The sequence below is a fragment of the Dermacentor variabilis genome, chromosome 4 (assembly GCF_050947875.1).
Source record: "Dermacentor variabilis isolate Ectoservices chromosome 4, ASM5094787v1, whole genome shotgun sequence".
Lineage (NCBI taxonomy): Eukaryota > Metazoa > Arthropoda > Arachnida > Ixodida > Ixodidae > Dermacentor > Dermacentor variabilis.
In genome coordinates, this window is record NC_134571.1 from 101,653,698 (window position 1) to 101,672,910 (window position 19,213).

Genomic DNA, 19,213 nt, shown 5'->3' on the forward strand with positions numbered 1-19,213 from the left:
AAATTGGGACAAGTTCCTTCAGCTTATTTCCAAGGCGTCATCACACGACAAGCTGTTCAAACTGAAGCGCCGTGGTTGCTCAGTGGCTAGGGTGTAGTGCTGCTGAGCACAAGGTCGCGGGATCGAATCCCAGCCACGGCGGCTGCATTTCGATGGGGGCGAAATGCGAAAACACTCGTGTACTTAGATTTAGGTGCACGTTAAAGAACCCCAGGTGGTCAAAATTTTCGGAGTCCTCCACTAGGGCGTGCCTCATATTCAGAAAGGGGTTTTGGCACGTCAAACTCCATAGTTAGATTAATTAATTTGTTCAAACTGGTGAGTGAGTGTCTACAACAAGCTATGGTATGACGATGGCGGCGCATAGATAAATCAAACCCTGATCATCAGCTCTTGAGGCTACGTGACTGTCGACGCCGCTCTTACATGTGGGTGCAGCGCTCTAAACGAAGCCCTGATTGGACGTCGCCTAGATACATCTACGCCGCGGCACAGAAAACGACATCGTCGAAAGAGCTGGGCCGCACTTTGTAGTTCGCTGCATGGCAAGCAGTTTCGGAAGTGTATGGGTTATACTGAAGGCTCTCCGAACTCCTGAGTTCTGCACGAGTCTAACTGCTGTTTTGTGCATAACGACCGGCCAGTCGCCGAAAATTCTGCCGGAAAATTTCGCCGTCCTTTTCGTATCTGCTATGTCAAGAAACACCACCAGCGGTGACCCTAATTCTCGGACAAATCACGCTACCGTAACCTCTTGCTATGGTCCTGCTTGCGAAATGGATGAGGTAGACTTTACATTCGAGGAGCTAAGCTATGCGCGTAACCTTTCTTAACGCCGCAATGCCCCAGGCGAAGACGGTGTCACATCGTTGTCACATCAAGCCCTATGAAACATCGATGAGGTCTTTTATCAGCTTATCTTAGATGAATACAATGAAGTGTGGCGAACGAGTCTGATGCCCAACGAATGGAAATCATCTCTGGTGATACCTGTATTAAAGTCGCATGGGGAGAATGCCAGCGTTGTTCGTTGCCATTGCCGGCAGTTTAAACGATACTACCGCACTGACGATTCCGAAGGAATACAACGACAAATGCCCCCTCCCTATTCATCTTTCGATTTCCGAGACACACAAAAAACCTGGTCAGCCTATTTCTGCACTATTCCAGTTGGCCCAACTGCACTTATTTGAAAAATATGGAGACCATCTTGAAGTATTTACGGACGTATCAGTAAGCAGCGACGCTCACGGTGCTGCCGCAGTTTCCTTCTGCCCTTCGAGTGACATGAAAGGGTGTTTCGAATACCTCATCCATCCTCATCAACAATTGCGGAGCGGGCAGCGATTGATGTTGCTTTGAAGTACGTACAGGAAGAAATTAGCACATCGAAGGACGTCGTCCATACAGACTCCCGTGCTGCCCTTGGCAGGCTGTTGGGAAAGGATGCCAATCACCCAATTCTCCGCAGTATAAGAGTCCGCGGACAAAATTTCCTCTCGTGGAGTGTCCCTCACTGCCCAGTGGATACCTTCGCACGTGGATATTGCTGGAAACGAAGAGGCAGATCGTCTCCCTTCAACCTGTGTTCACAACGGGAGTGACTGCACAGAAATTTCTTGTATGATTGACAACGCCCGTGTCTTAATCCGCCGGTACCTCCTAAAGCAGCACTCAGACCAGCGTGTTGTAAACGGCTCCTTGCCTCAATGCGATTGTGGACGTGAGTTGCCTCGTAGTGCCAGAAAACTATTATTGAAATTAAGAGTTGGCTCTGTGTTGGTGCGTGAACGTTTGTATCGTAAAGGACGTGTGGGCAGTCCATCGTGTACGTGCTGTGGCTCCTGTGAGACACTTCAACACCCTATATTGGAGTGTCCCACATTAGTCACACAACGTGCACTGCTAATTAAGGAATATGCACTGATTTGGCTCAAGTGTACGACGCTTGATGACTGCCTGTTTCCGAGAGGTAGTGTTGCAAAACGCGACCAGGCCCCTAGAGCCTTGCTAAGTTTCATGCAGAAAACTGATTTGGCCTCCCGTTTATAGACATTCTTTCCGTGTTCCTACTTTCTTTCGTCCGTGTCTCTGTCATTTCTTTATTTAGTATTGTCGTCCCTATTTCTTTGTTTCGCATCTTCTCCTTTTCTCCTCTTTTCATTCCCTCCTCCCGAAAGAGTAGGCAGGCGTTGTGCCCCTCTCGGTGGCAGTTGTCAGCTTGCTCCCTCCCTGTTTCTTTTGTGTGTTTGTATGTTTCAATAATAATAATAATAATAATAATAATAATAATAATAATAATAATAATAATAATAATAATAATAATAATAATAATAATAATAATAATAATAATTTGCATTACGCTAATTCGGTCATCGTTGCAGTCATTACGAAAATATCACCCAGAGTTAAACGCTGAAGAAATTCGTTACCTATTGCGCGAAATTTCAGAACAATAACTGATATGAAATAGACACTCCATTTCAATCGTCTCCCACTTACTATATTTCTGATAGCTCGGTGAATAACTGCTGTTAATTTTTTTATCGTTGACTACGATAACCGTCATTTCGTTTCTGTTGTCTGGTTCCTTTCCACTCGCATTACTGACCACCAGACGTGTACGTGTTACAGAAAAGCAATAACAGATTACAATTAAAATGTGATGCATTACAGTTACCAATTACAGCGCCACAAAAAGTAATCGAAGAAATATATAATAGTAATCGATAAGTTTTATGCTACTTTCCTCCGAACTGTTATTAACATTGTACAGCTACCGTAAACAGAACGAGCTGGCTTGGTACTTTCAGTGCGTCCTCTACAGCCCTTCATACATTGCTTGTCTGCACTAACAGCTGCTTCTAAAAAAAACGCGTTCGTCATCGTCCCTCTTATTCATTGTGAAGACATAAGCAGCGACACAGAAAACTTGCTCGAGGAAGGAAAAATGGGAAAGGAGGAACGGAGAGCTTGGCCAGTTCTCTCGATTTGCGCGCTGGAGGATAGGACACCACTGTGTACGCATACGAAGTTTGCGCACAAGATTGTGGTCGCCCAGCATCGGTCCCTCTATAACGCTGTTACACGCAGTGCTTCATTGATGCTGGGACTTGGAAAGGACGCTCCCGGTTGAGCCAATGAAAAGCTGAAAAAAAATCGTCACTATGTGATTTCCTGGCAATAACGTCCCAAAGTAGCCCTCGCTATCAATAAATAGGAGCACCTGGTCAATTTGTCGGCCAGCATCTGCTGCAGCGTTACGATGAGGAAACAAATATTGAACCCCGGTTTTGGCTGTCTGGACATGCGCATTTGCGAGGCTGCTGCATGGCGAGATCTTGGACCTTCTACTGTAGCTTTCGCCAAATTCAGGTTCTCAAAGGTGCGTCCTTTGTTGCAGCTTGCCCCGTCCATAAATTGCTTACATGTAATTGTTTACTGAAAAAATGAACTCAATCGCAGAGAGGGTTGCCGTGTAAACCAAGTAATTGCTAAATTACAATATAACTGTAAAATCCAGCTGATTACAAGTAATTATATACATGTAACTGGTTAAGTATAAGCGTGCTGACACAAGCTTGTCAGAAAGCTCTCATAAAGGCCGACCTCATATTTTCTTTCTAATGTATCCTTAGGAGTACCATAAACATTGAAAGTAAGGCAGAAAGGTCTGAGCGGATCTTTGGTGGAGTTTGTTACTTGTCTCACCTCAAACGTCTAAAGTGACTGTGACGTCACAGCATTTATTGCAGCAAGCAAGATCGTTCAGCACTTTCTTATATGGCTCACCAAGCTTATCGTCAACACAACAGCTATCAGTGCAATCATTTGCGGTAGCATATTTCAGTAAAATGTACCGCGCCTTGGCGCATGCACCTAACACTTGTGCAGAATCCCGATCACGTGACGTTACATGCGCTTTTATTGCTTCGATCTACCAGAACTTGAATTCTTATCACTTGCCTTTACTTTTCATGAGCACAAAGCGACTCGCGTTATTCATGAGGCAGATGACGCCACCGTGCTTCTAAGGTCGGCCAATAGGGCGCGACTAAGTGGTATTAAACCCGACATAAAACAGGCCAACAAAATCCTTGCATACGCCATTCCTGGAAAGACCAACGCAGCGGAAAGGTGCGTACGACGAGCTTCTGTTTAATTCTATAGTGTGCCATCACTGTTTCAAGTACGTTCTTCTTGTATGTGAATTGTGTGCATGCATTCACAGTAGCATTTCTTTTCGTTCCAATTTTCCCAGGTTGGTTCACCCCGTCAAGATGAAGTCTGTGTCACTATTACTGTTGGCCTTTCGCCTGGTCGCGACGCAGGCGCACGATCTTGCCCCACGAACCTTCGGCTTCGTGCACAGCCACACCGCACAGCTGCCGGGCCATCATGGCTACAGCATGTCAGTCCAGGCTCACGGGCCCTCCAATCACGCTTCGCCGGCTCACCATGGTTTGCACGCTGCTCACGCTCACCCCGGCCACGGGCATGTAGTACAGCAAGTACAGGGCCCGTTCTCCAGAGCTCACCAGCAGCAAGTGGAACCCGCGCATCAGCACAACAACCACCAGCACTCTGCCGCGTCTGATTCCGCAACTGCGCCCATTGCATCGAATGTGGACACTGTCCCAGTCCTGATGTGCCGCGTCGTCAAGGTTCCTGTTAATACCACGGCTCCCGCTGCGCCGCAAACGCATCTCTCCGGCTCCTCTAGTAACCAACATGTCGGTAGCCATATCGCTACTTCCATTAGTAATGTCTTCGGAAAGGTCGTCAACCCGGTGGTGGCCCTCCTACAGAACGCCTCAGTTTGGCTGAACCGCACGGCTCACCGACATCAGAGCGCCACCGGTCTTCACCAGCACACTGCTGCTGTACCCCATTCCGTCATCAAAAAGAAGCTCGCTGTCATCGGAAAGCTCAACCATCGCACGGCGAGCACTGCTTCGGTGACCGCACGTCCATCAGTTCCTAGTGATGCGACCACAGCACCCAGTCGTAAAACTGCAGTTCCAAGCCCAGTGCCCGAGGCGACAACTCGTTCCCGCCCGACGACAAACATGTTGACGCTCACTCCTGTACTGGTCAGCACACTGGGCGCCCCTGCTCCTACTCTAGGCGTCCCGCATGCGCGTGCCGACACCTTTCCTAACTCGCCTTCGACAACTGCTTCAGCCGATCTGCCTACTTCCTTCACTGAAGAGGTGTCCTCGAAAAGCATTGTAACAGACCATGTTACCGGCACTACAACGACGGCCTCTGAGTCCCCCTTGGCAAGAACCGTGATGTCTAATCGTGCTACCTTATCTGCCACAACCCCGGCTAGCGCTGCTGACCCTACAACGCCCGACCTAGGTCTCCTCAATCTGCGCGCCGACCCCTTCACTATCCCAGCTGCCACAATCTCTTCGGTTGACCTGCCTGCTTCTATTCCTGAAGAGGTTTCGTCCACAAACCGTATCTCAGTGGCTACTCAAGCAACATTATCGGAGTCAACCTTTCCCGTCACAGACGTAACCACCGAGACGACCACTCGTGCGACTTTATCCACTAGTCCTTTTACAAGCGGTCTTGACCTCAAGACACATGCCTTGGGTTCCCTGGATGCGCGTGCTGATGCTTTCACTGCACTGGTTGCTTCAACGGAGGTGTCTCCTTTTGGTCCTGCACATAGGGAGCAGGCAGCGTCTGCCACCGCGACATCAACTATTACCAATGGTCCCACACCTCTTTTCACAGAATCTACTACACGTGCTGTTCCTACATCCGTACCGGAAAAGCCTGCAGCCTCTACGTTTCCGGTGTCTCTGAGCGCAGTGTCCGTACGATTAGCTCAGTTCACTTCAGCTCCGCCCTCTGAATCAACATCACCAATTCTTCCCTCTAACGAGGCACCGACTGTAATAACGGCAGAAGACATCGTCGTTGCAACTGCGACAGACTCTACCATCACCCATCCGGCCATGACGCTTTCCCAGACTTCCATACCTGCTTCTTCGCAACATGAGAGATCAACTGTTATTGATGCCCGCTCCGTTCGCCCAAGAGCCCGGTAGATCGCGGAACCACAGGCTTCCCAGCAGTAATGGCCTCGGCGATAATGTAATGTGATATTTGTAGTGGCATGCCTGCTAAGGCCATGTTTGCAATGTTTTAAGCATATTTTACTGCGCGAATTTTGCATGTTGAAAATCTTGACCAGTGTACTACGATTGCGCAATAAACACAGGCATTTTATCGCATATCCTTCCTGTTCATCCATTCCTTCCTACATGCGTCGCACACCAGTTCATATCGCACAGCGGCAACGAACTCGCTGCGCATCGCCCGTTCATCCCATACCTGGTTGACTTCAACGCAATGACATTAGCAGCATCATTTTTCATCTGACGCTTGCGCTGCACGGTTCATTTTCATAACTCATCATAGTACTCGGCTCATGTGACATCAAGAACCGTCTGGAATGAAGTCAGACGCACTTCAACGCTGCATTCGTTGTGTTACGGTTGTTTGCCCATGCATTGCAGCCGTTCCTGCACGATGCCCAGTTCGAAGCTTTCTTATGGTTTCTTTCATTCGACATATCCCTTATGTAAAACACATCGCGGAAACGCTCTATACATGTGAACGTGTTCCCCTGCGTTGCTACAGTGAACGAGACTTCAGCCCTCGTCAGTTATCCTGGGAGAGTGCACTCAGTCTTTCACATATTGCACAGGAAAGTGAGCGCTCTGTGCGAACCTAATCTTTCAATTATTCCTTTACCTCGCACTCCGAATGCAAATCTCGATTGGAGATATAGAAGTGGTGCGACATTAGGAGCTTCGACAGTTTCCTTCGTATATAAAAAATGAACAACGGAAAAATTCACTGACCTACTTTAAAATTAACGCGTCTACACCGAAAGAGCTGGGGCGCGTTTTATAATTTTCATGTCATTCATTGGCCGTGCACGCAGTTTCTAAAACTGCGAAGTCAACACCTGAATAGGACATGACATAAGCTGGCCTAAGGCGCACATATAGTACGCTAAGCTGGCGAAAAGTGGACTCTCAGGCAGTTTGTCATGGCACAGCCAGCGTGACCCACTGGTCTCGGCGGGCTCTGACGTCGGCGTCGTGGCACATATGCTGACGCCACTCAACAGCCATGCTTTACGCGCTAGATATGAAGTCCTGTATATATATATATATGTATATATATATATATATATATATATATATATATATATATATATATATATATATATATATATATATATAATGTGCGTGTGTGGCGGGCACATGACACCCTGGTACACTTCAGTGAGGGATTTTACAAAGCCTGTTATCAACCTTCAAAGAATATACAAGTATCGCTCGTCACTCACATTAATTCGTACATCAAATAAATAACACCGTGCCCGGCACAATTTACCGAGGAAAAACAACGAAAGACCGTAACACATAAAACTTGGTAGAAAGCGAATATTCAGTCACTCTTTTCACAGCACGTAAGCAACCTAAACAGTTCAAAAAAATTAAATCATGTGGTTTTACGTGCCAAAACCACTTTCTGATTATGACGCACGCCGTAGTGGAGGTCTCCGGAAATTTCGACCGCCTCGGGTCCTTTAACGTGCACCTGAATCTAAGTACACGGGTGTTTTCGCCCCCATCGATATGCGGCCGCCGTGGCCGGGATTCGATCCCGCGACCTCGTGCTCTGCAGCCCAATATCATAAAGCAACCACCGCGCCGACGCGCCTGTACTTATCGAAAGTCTCTCGAATGTTATTCATGGTTCCATCCGTTGTCTGCAGTCATCGAACTTTGTATAATCTGATTGTATGCGCGACGCGAATTGCGTGGTACTTTCTGGAAGACACGCGGGCACCACCGATTGCGCTGGAACCTTCGACGAGTCTTGTATCAAAGCCCATGCGCTTGACCCGCGGATCAGATTATCAATGAACGCCGGATGTGTTTGTCGCTATCGTTATGCTTTGAATGTCACTTTATTTTGGCGGCTTAAGTTCGGCTAAGAAAAGGGTTAGTTTCTTCATTAACAGTTTTGCTACTCTGTTCTTGACCGTAACGTACTATATACAAGGTGACAATATGAAATATCTGCTGTTATTGGTCCTGCGGAAAACAAACATGTAGCTCTTAAGTAGAAATAGCCTGAAAGTGAAATCGATAAAGTTAGAAGTGAAACATGCCTTTAGAAAAAAGTGATGGTGATGATGATGAAAAACTTTATTTATCCCTCTTTAAAGGGAAGGGGGAAATAGTGAAGTCAGTGCTATCTTGGTATTGAAATGACTCTGCACGTTCGGTCAAGGTCATTTTCTCGAAGATATCTACGATAACTCATCATCGCACATTGAAGTGATGGTCCATAGGATAGGGAAGCTTTCGGAAGACAAGAAAAGGCCTGTTATAGCTAAAATGACCTTTTTTTTTTACAGACAAAGGGACCATTCTGTCTTCTGCACGAAAACTTAGAGTCTAGCTTCTCTTTCCGCGAAGATTTTTCACCAACTACTTTAGAAGCAAGAAGGCACTTGATTGCATTTGCTAAGGGAAAAGCCAAGCGTATTATCTTGTCACTTGACCAATTGCGCATAGAGCATGCAAATTATTTTTTTGACAACAACAGTAAAGCTGTAGTATATTGCAGCAGGTAGCTACAAACCATACCACGCAATCCGATCGGTCGAAGGTGCGAGTCCCCGATATATAACCGCGCAATCATTATCACCATCATACACAAATATTAGAAGCCTGCTACCAAAGCGCGGTCATGTTGCCTCGTTTCTTGATGACTGCAATTCTGATATCGATGTTTTCACTGAAACGTGTCTAAATCCCGGAATAACCGATAATGGAACCTTCCCTCGCGATTCTTTTAACATATACAGGTGTGACCGCGTTGGAAAAAGAGCTGCTGGTGCATTCTTGGGTATCAAAAGAACTATTAGATCACAAGTCATTAACATCGATTCGTGTATTGAGATCATATGGGCATAATGCCTAACCAGTAACCACAAAGTGTCAATTGGAGGCGGCTATCGCCCACCTAATTCGAATTAGTGCTCTCTCGTTGAACTGCGCAGTAGCATTACAAGAGCAATGAAAGTCTTTCAGGCTGATATCACTTATCTCCTTGGAGACTTCAATTTTCCACTGATAGATTGGAATACACTATCATAATCCTGTCGATCATCAACCAAATTCATTTCTTTAACGTTAGATTATAATTTATTCCAAATGGTTACCCGACCCACCCGCGGCGATACCGTCTTTAGACTTAGTTGTTACTAGCGCCCGTGAAGCATTTGGTGAAGCGACTTAGAAGGCCTCAGTGACCATGAGTTGATTCAACTTACTCTTAATGCCCCCTTGCAGTCTACAAAAGTCACTAGCAAAACTATTCGTGACTATAACAAAGGCGACTACCACAAAATAAACGAGGAACTTGAGACGTTCCTTTCGCACACTTTATTACCTTTGTTTTCTGCTCGGTTAGTTAATGAAAACTGGCTTCTTTTAGAGGAAAAAGTCTGCGCATTAGTAGAAAAGTATATCACGCTAATCAAGATATCAGGTGATAAAACCAACCCATGGTTCACCCAATACTTTCGAAGGCTAAGGAATACGAAGAAACAGTTATACACCTATGCAAAGCACACGGGCTCGACGAGGGCTTAAGAAATCTATGCTCGAAATCTTGCTTCGCAGTTGTAAGTGAGGCTAAAGATAAATACTCTTCTCACAATCTACCCTCCCTTCTTAAGTCCAACCCCCAAAATATTTGCCAGGCAATATCGCCTGATCACGGTTCGCACCATATTTCCTTAGATGGTGAAAATGAAGTTCCGCTTCCTGATAGTGAATGCCCCGCTGTCTTTAACACGTTTTTTTTTCATCCGCATTCACAAATGAAGACATTTCACTCACTCCTGAAGTCACTGATTTCGACTGCCAGTACATTCATTCATTCACGAAACTTTATTAGTGTACTGAAGCCCGGTCTTTTCAGACCGAGGCGGGCCGCGTGGACCCCATCGATACCACTGAAGATGGTATCGCATATCTCATTAATAAACTTAATATAGCTAGCTCTTCTGGGGTCGACAACATGAAATCTAAAGTTTAAAAAAATGTAACTTTGATATCTAGCAAGATTTTGTACCATATTTTACACCGGTAATCGTTATTCAGGCAGCTCATCTCTCATAGGAAAATTGCTAAAGTGGTACCTGTGTACAAAAGGGGCAGCAAGAATTCCTTTGAAAACCACCAGGCAATTTCATTAACGTGCACATGCTGCAGAATGCTCCAGCATATTACAGCATCTCATATATATGAACATCTTGAATCAAATAATTTTTTTCTTTACTATCCAACACGGCTTCAGGAAAGGTTTACCATACGAGACACAGTTACTAGAGTTAACAACTGACGTACATTCACACATGGACCATAACCTTCAAATAGATTGTACCTTTCTCGACTTTTCTAATCCTTTCGACCATGTGGCTCATTGCCGTTTAATTTCCAAAATAATTGCTCTCAAATTAAGCTGTTTAACGCTAGCTTGGATCCTTAACTTTCTAATTAATCGTCAGCAATTTACCATTGTAAACAGTGTTACATCGCCCCTCATCTACGTAACTTCCGGTGTAACGTGGGGCAGTGTATTAGGACCATTGCTTTTTCTAATCTGTATCAACGATCTGCCCAACAACATCTCTTCTTGCACGCGAATTTTTGCCGATGACTGTATGATATACCCACCAATTGCCACCTTTTAGGACCACATTATTCTTCAAGGTGTCCTTCAACGCATTAGCGACTGGTGCAACATCTGACAAATAACACTTAATTCATCTAAATGCAAAGCAATGACTTTCACACAAACACTTTAAATCAAGTTTTTCTGATTATATAAACACAGATCAAGTAATGGAAGCTTCACTGTACATATATGTAGGTGTTAATGTCGCACCATATCTTTCCTGGGCCTCTCATAGGAGAACCATATGCTCTAATGCTTCAAAAACACTAGGATACATTCTTCTCAACCTACGTAAATCCCCGTCTAACATCCCCAAATTAACCTTGCTGACTTCCCTCCAACCGCAGCTCGAGTTCGCATCCCCGATGTGGTTTCCTGATGATGAATATTTAATCTTCATGTTTGAAGCCATCCGAAACCGAGCTAGTTGATTCATTTCTCGCAATTACGATAGGCATTGAATCATTACTCAAACCAAACTTGATCCTTCACTACCTGCACTAAGTAGTCGTCGTGACGTAGCATTGCTGTCCTCGCTCCATAAATATGTTCATCAAATGAAGTCATCGTCTTTGCTGCTGGAACGTGCAAGTTGTAGATCACGACAACTGAATAATGAATAAAGTTTCAATCGCATCTACGGAAGCACCGATGCATTTAATCGGTGAGCTTTGCCACGAGCAATCAGTTTGTGGAATTCTCTTCCTGAGGGCACTGTCACGCGAACGGATAGAGATAAATTTAGGCAACTCCTGAGCACGCAGTTTCTGTCCTAAAGAAGTGTCACATTTATGCGATGTTCTGTATACCTGTGTAACGTCGCGCAGGCTTTTTTTTTCTTTCATTCCGTTAAACTACACTTTTCTATCGTGTGCGCGAGCAATGTGCGTAATAAAACGTATCAGATCTTTGGACGCTACCCCTAAATGTAATTTTCGTTTGACCAGTACTGTTAGTGTTTTTTTTTTCTTTTTTAAGATTTCCATGCTCTCACTACACTATTTTGCACGATGTTTGAATATGTGCGTGAGCAATTTGCGTGATAAAATTTGTCCGATGTTTACTACCGCAGCTCTGCATTTGTAACCCTATTTTGCAGCGATAATTTCTACTCATCTTTTCGGTATTCTCGTGTACAGATTTCTTACTGTGATGCCCCCCTTACTCAATGCTCCTCATGGGGCCCCTAAGGTATATTGAAATAAATAAATAAATAAATAAATAAATAAATAAATAAATAAATAAATAAATTGGTACTGCAACGTATGCAGACTATCTCTGGAAAGAAATTCAATAGTTCCAGCATTTGATAATCTAACGATTTGATGCAGTAAGGCACACCAATCGTTGGATGCAGCAAATGATACTTTATCCGGACCTCGCCCTCGCCCGCAGGTTGAATGTAGCAAGCTGATTGTGTTTATAAATGCGGTTATAACGGCCCCCGATAACTGGACACGATGCAAGTAGCGCCAGCTGAAATATGTTAGTGCGGGAACTGCCCACCATCAGGCATTCTCCGCAACGTGAGCTTGTATGGCGAATTCCGCGTTCCGTCCGCTATAGCGCATTCCGAGGAGGCTGTGATGTTATTGGGTGCAGTATCACTCCAGTAAGAGGCGGAAGCAGCACGCAGAAGCACAAACACACATCAGACTTGTATTGACGCACATAACAAATAGAAAAAGGCACACACGCGCGACAGTTCCCCAGAATACCTCACAGACGACATGCAGCTATATCTATGTATCGGTCAATTATAATTGGCCAACAGTTCAGGCGGAAGCGCGTGTCGCCGTGTCGGAGACCTCGTGGAACCGATGTCGGCCAGCGGGGTCGGACAGCAGTGTCGGCCAACAGGGTCGGACCGCCTCGCGGGGCTCAGTTGGCCCTGCGCAACAGTCGATATACTGGAGCCTCCACGTGCCCGGTTTCCCTCCGGCGGGGTTTGCACTGGGATGCCCACGGCCGCAGTCACCGGGTCACGTCCACAGCTGGCGGGGTAGCCCTGTGGCCGTTCACCCGAACGGTCGATCACCCCGGTTCAGGACCGCCAGCCCTCCTGGACCAGTTGCCCAGCCGAAGAGCGGGATGAGGTAGCCTCTCGGGCGACAGCGTTGACTCGGTTGTGGCGTAGTGGCGCGGGCCGCGATAGCTCCTATGGGCCGGACGCCCAGCAAGGAAGCTCTTTTTCGTCCAACGCCGAACCTCGCGCACTGCTCACGCCACGGGGCCACGGGCCACACTCTCCCGCGCCACGCTTCTTGAGGCGCCACTGTCGACGCTCTAAATCGGTGTCGATGATGACGATGGCTCTCTCGCGGGTAGCCGCTGTCCTATTCGCCACCGCACGGCGCACTGTCTTCATATGTTTATGCTTCGCACTCCCGCGTACCACATATTATCACAGAGGCAAAAAAATACAATCCTCTCGATGATTGCACGAAAATCCTTTTAAGCAATAAAAATTTCCTCTCTCTCTCTCCCTGACCAAGCGGGGCATACGTAGTAACAAAAAACATTACTTCCGTGGTCACTCTATTAAGAAAGAAAATTTAGCTGCAGCTCTAGTTTTGTTGGACTTTCCAGCGTGCAGCCGAAAGTGCCCGCTCTCAAGAGGGGGGGGGGGGGGAGCCGAGGCAAAGGACATACTTTGCCCCCCCCCCACCCCACTTGTGACAGGGGAGCAAGTGCCTCCCTGCGGCCACATAATTTCAACAGTGTCGTGTTATGGCACCATAAGTACGGCAATGCCGTAACGGCCGAAGAATGCTCATGCGCGCACATTACCGTATAGAAGGACTTTCCGTACGGTATGCTAGACTGTAAGGAGTGTGCCCGTATACGATAACGCGCGCACCGAGTTTGACGAGCCAAGACGATTCAAGTCGAGACACAACGGACACTGCAATACCATGGCGTCGACCATGAAACGCGCACCGTGCCTGCCCGCTTCTCGCGTGCGTTTTACACGGACGGACGACTTCAGTTTGCTTCAAGTCGCGTACAATATTCGACCTGTGTGCGACCCGATGAGGTGGCAAGAAGTCGCCAAAATTGTTCAGGAAAGAACGTGGCACTTGTGTACACTTCGTCGCGTCAGAGGAAGGTTCGACCTCCTCTTCATTATTTTTCGCCGGAAAGACAATGAGAACCGTGGCAAGTGAGTATACACTATGTACGTTACTTCAAGGGCATTCTTTTGCCCCGGGCCGTCGAACCTGAAACTCGGTGAGTTTAGATGGGCCTGGTGTGGAAGAACAAGTTGGGGAATGGAAAGAACTACTCCAGTACATCTCAGACTTGGCCAGAGAATGTAAGTATAAGGCGCGAACTGCGTACCGGCAGAACAGGCAGCGAAAAGGCTCCTGAAGCGCCGCAGAAAGCGGCGCACATAGTGCAGCGCACCCGCGGTCTGCTGCAGTCCAGTCGGTGCGAAATTTAGCTGCAGAAAACCGGAAAGCCTCGGCTATGCGAGCCACGCTGCGGCTTCGGCGGCTCCTGGCGGCGGCCAGTCCTGCTCTGGTAATGATCTGTGCCCACATTTGGTGTTTCGTTGTTTCGCTTTGCCCGACCTGTCAAATATCCTGCGCTGAACTTTGCACCTCGAAACGCTCATTTAAGAGCTGGAAACTTAATGTGAAGTCCATAGTTTCGGTTTTGATAGGCAGAAGGAAAACTTAAGCCGCGGATAGTTCAACAAAACAAATTATTTGCATTTCAATTGAAATAACAGTTATTTTAGCTTGTACTAATGTACTCACTATGGCCCTAAATAAAGATGAACAAGTTGCTACACTTTTCTTCGTTGTGTAGCTGTGTTGGACATGACCGAGTTAAGAACAGCTCGCAGCATTGCAATGAACAATTGTGTGGCTTCATTCTTGTCGTGGCCTCAGAAATATTGTAATCGTAATGAGTGTGATTTCACAGGATGACCGCAAGCCCTGATACTTGTTATTAATAAAATAGGACTTAGGTACAGCGTGAATACCTGAAGATACGCCTCGATAAGCGCGCTCGCCGAACGCGCGTCGTCTCACATTTGAACATTTATTTATTTATTTATTTACTTATTTATTTATTTATTTATTTATTTATTTGAATACATTGCCGCTCCCAGGGTTTCATAGCAGGTGGGCATATATTGTGGGCAAATATAGTTAAGAGTAACACAAGTTCTAATACATTACTATTCCACATACGATTACAATATTACTACAATGAAAGTACAATGAATGACAATTACATCTTCAATTCGATTATTTTTATAATTGATTAAATTCAATTATTAAGTACAACTAGTTTCCCCTGCGTTGTTCTTGGTGTATTTGTTTGTTGGCTTCTTGGTGATATGATTACATCTGTATATAGACAGGGAAAGAAAAAAATAATGATATAATTTCACTAAACTAAGAACTTTAACGAGGGAAAAGAATAACATGAAAAAAATATCAGACGACGAAAAAGAAAGATACATTCTATGGCATTTGAAGTTTGTAAGCGTAGGAAAACAAAATGAAGAAATATGTGCACGTGCACGCACATCCGCTTCCACCTCAGCTTTAACGACACAGTTTCGCCGCATACGAACTCGCCATAGCTTCGCATACCTACGACGCCTGGTAGCCTCTGGGGTAACATTTATGCTGCCCAGCAGCACAGGTCTCGAGCGCTTGCTGCTACTGTCATTGTGTCACCGTTAGAGCAAGCTGTAAATAATAAAAGAGTGTGTGGATTTATGTACTTGTATTTGTGAATCTCCAATAAAGCTGATACTACATCGTAGAATCCACGTTTTACTGTCGTGTCACGACATTCCTCAAAACTATGTGTTAACCATTCTTTGTCAAAAAGTCACCATGAATAATATAAATTCTAACACCATTGCAATTATTATGAGCACTTCACCAAAAATTGAGCGCTGACGGAATATGTTCAGTTTTCATTCAAGTTTGAGGACACTGATCGTTACAAGAGCAGTCCATTTCACACTTCCACAATTCGGTATATGTCTGATAGCTCAGTGCGTCACTGCTGTTAGTCCTCTTTCTCATTGTCTACCCACAATCGTCATTGTATTGATTTTGTTTTGTTCCTGTCCACTCACGCTAACTGCCCGCTAGCTGATTAGATACCGTAGCGCACACCGACGCCACCACGCGGGGAGGCTAAGGTCGGTGCTCGCGGCTAGCGCCTTGGTTCCGGATGCGAAAGACAACGAACTTCAGCGGCGCGTGCTTGATGCGCAAGCACAGCGCGCGTAATGTTATAGAAGCCTACTACTCTGATCCTCTCTGTCGGGCTCTCCTCGGCGACCCATCGGTTCCCGACCTCTCATTCAGGGCGGCCTCATCTTGCCTTTATAACACATTCTTAGAAGTAACCGAAACATTTAACATAAGGCAAACCGGAGTGATTAGAGGCCTCGTGCTCGTCCGATTGTTTCGGCTAACACATCTGAGGCGACTATGACGTCACAGCGTTTGTTGCAGACTGTCCCACACTTTCTTGCACGATTCACTAAGCTTATTCTATTTGTGCGTTCCTTACTTTAACTATGTGTAATTCCTCATTTGTTTATATGCTCATCGCAGTCTACATCACGGCCGCTTGTGTGTGTTTGTGACTTTGTTTAAAAACTCATTGTGGTGTAACTTGCGTTTGCCTTTTATATTGATACGTTCATGGGTGTATATGACTGTGTGCTGTGAAATTGTGACGTGTTACTTTTCATTTTCTTACATATATTATGTATATTGTTGTTTCCGCTATGCGAACAGGAGTAGGCGTCACCATTATAAGGTTACTACGTCTCTTTTATTTTCATTTTACAAAAAGGATCACTGTTATAGCAGCTATCACTATGATAATTCGGTGCGGCGTTACGCGTGAACATTTAGCTGTGACCTAGTACCTCTGAAGACGCCCGATCACGGGACGCTACTGCTTTTATCTACGAGAACTTCGCATTTTATCAATTGCTTTTACGTTCCACAAGGATAAAGCAACTCACGGTATTCTCGAAGCAGATGACGCCACAGTGTCCCTACGGTCGACCAATAGAGCGCCAGTAAGTGGCATTAAGCCAGCTATAAAACGTGAGCGAAAGCCCTGCGGGCGCCATTCCTGCAAAGACCGGAGCAGCGGAAAGGTACGATGATTTTCTGTTCTATTTTTTTAGTTTGCCGTCGCTGTTCCGAGTGGCTTCTTTTCGTATGTAAATTATGTGCATGCATTGCATAATCTGTTTTACTACGTGTTCCCAGGTTGAGTCGCCCGGTCAAGATGAGGCCCTTGTCGCTCTTTCTCTTGGCCGCATGCCTGATAGCGGTGCAGGCTCACGATCTTGCAGCAAGAACCTTCCATTTTGTGCCCAGCTACCCGGCACAGCTGCAGGGCCATCATCGCTACAGCATGTCAGCCCAGGCTCATGGGCACTCCAGTCACGCACAGCCGGTGCACCATGGCTCGCATACTGGTCATGTTCACCAAGCGCATGGCCATGTAGTACGTCAAGGACACGGTCAGTTCGCCAACGCTCATCTGCACCAAGTTGCCCACGGGCATCAGCACAATAACCACCAGCACTCTGCACAGACGCATTCCGCAACAGCACCCATTGCATCGAAAGGGGACACGGTCCCAGTCCCGATGTCCCGCGTCGTCAAGGTTCCCGTTCATGCCACGGTTCCCGCTGCGCCGCCAAAGTCGAACTCGGGGTCATCCGGTACCCAGCATGTCGCTTATTATATCGCCAATTCCTTCAGTCACGTCTTCGGTGAGGTTGTGAACCCGGTGGTGCCCCTCTTACAGAACGCGTCTGTTTGGTTGAACCGCACCGCTCCCCAAGATACCAAGGCCACTAGTCTTCAGCACTCCTCTGCTGTGCCTCCCGCAGTGGCTAACGAAAAGCAAAGCGTTATCATAAAGTTCGCGCATCAGCCGATGACAACCCCTTCGGTCCCAGCACGTCCTTCAGTCGTTACTGATGCGACCACCGCGCCCAATCTGGAAACAGCACTTCCAACCTCTGTGGCCGAGGTGACGGCTCTTTCCCGCCTGACGACAAAGCTATCGACGCTCCCTCCTGTAGTGGTAAGCACACTCGGTGCTCCACGCGCCGACGCCTTCCCTGTACAATCCACAATTGTTTCAAACGATATGCCCACATCCGTCCCTGAAGTCTTCTCAAACAGCAGTGTAGCAGTCCGGGTTGCACGTACTACAGCGGCGGTACCGGAGTCCACCTTAAGAAGCACCGTGACGTCTCCTCGTGCTACTTTATCTACAAGGGCACCGACTGGCACTGTTCATACAACCTTCACTCAAGGTGCCCTGGATCTGCGCTCCAACTCCTTCACTATCTCGTCGACTGACCTACCTGCTTCCATTCCTCAAGAGGTCTCGTCCACAACCCGTGTCTCAGCAGCGGTATCGGACTCAACCTTACCCGTCAAAGTCGGAGCCACCGGGGCGGCAGCGCATGCAACATTATTGACTACTACTTTAACAAGCACTGTTGACCCCACGACCTCAACCATAGCTTCCCTGGATCCGCGTGCTGACGCCTTCACTGCCCTGGTTACTTCGACGGTCGTGCCAACTTTTGGTCCTGTAGTACATCGGCAGCAGGCAAATAAGACTACCGCAACATCGGCTGGTACCGAAGTCCCCACGCCGCTTTTCAACGAATCTGACACATGGTTCGTGCCTACGTCTGCACCCAAATATCTTGTAGCTTCTACGTTTCCCGCGAGCGCACCCTCCGCACGGTTCTCTAATTTCACTGCAGCTGCAAGCAACGCAGAAACTACTTCAACCCCGTCATCTACAGCAGCTCTAACTCTTCAGGCTACTAGGGCCCCACTCACCATGACTACGGGAACTGACATAAATGCTGCACCTGTTACACCATCTGCTATCACGCTTCCAGTTGTGGAGCATTCCACGACTCCCGAGCTTGCCTCTTCTCAACCTGGGAGGCCTACTGCCCTTGAAGCCCGCAAAGTCCGACCGAAAATTCGCTCGCTAAATCATGGCGTTTCCGGTGGGAATGGCACGATGCAGCGATAATGTAAAGTGATATTTTTTGTATAGCATGCCTATTCAGACATGTTTGCTATGTTTTAAGAATTTTACTGTGCGCCTTTTGCATGATATAAATCTTGACCGGTGTCCTGAAATTGCGCAATAAACACGGGCATTTTATGACACGTTTCCCGTTCGTTCCTGGGTGCGTCGCACACCATTACGCCTAGCGCAAAGGTAGCGCACGCACCGCGCGCAGCACGTTTATCCCGGGCCGCGTTATAGTCAGCACAGCGAAGTTACATCATTTTTCATCAGGAGTTTGCACAGCTTGCATCATTTCGCTAGCTCAACATAGTGCTCGGCTCCTGTGACAGCGTCACATGCTGGA

At 46.8% G+C, this 19,213-nt stretch overlaps 1 protein-coding gene and 1 long non-coding RNA gene across 2 annotated transcripts in view; one reads left to right on the forward strand and one right to left on the reverse strand.

Annotated features, from left to right (window-relative positions):
* Nucleotides 1-19,213, reverse strand: part of LOC142577865 (uncharacterized) — a 47,945-nt gene that overhangs the window by 8,404 nt on the left and 20,328 nt on the right. The gene's annotated exons all lie outside the window — the stretch shown is intronic.
* LOC142577863 (uncharacterized) lies at nucleotides 4,054-6,245 on the forward strand. The gene is made up of 2 exons (XM_075687297.1): nucleotides 4,054-4,137; nucleotides 4,262-6,245. Exon 2 carries the CDS (start codon nucleotides 4,281-4,283, stop codon nucleotides 6,063-6,065), a length of 1,785 nt encoding a protein of 594 aa, XP_075543412.1. The 5' UTR covers nucleotides 4,054-4,137; nucleotides 4,262-4,280; the 3' UTR covers nucleotides 6,066-6,245.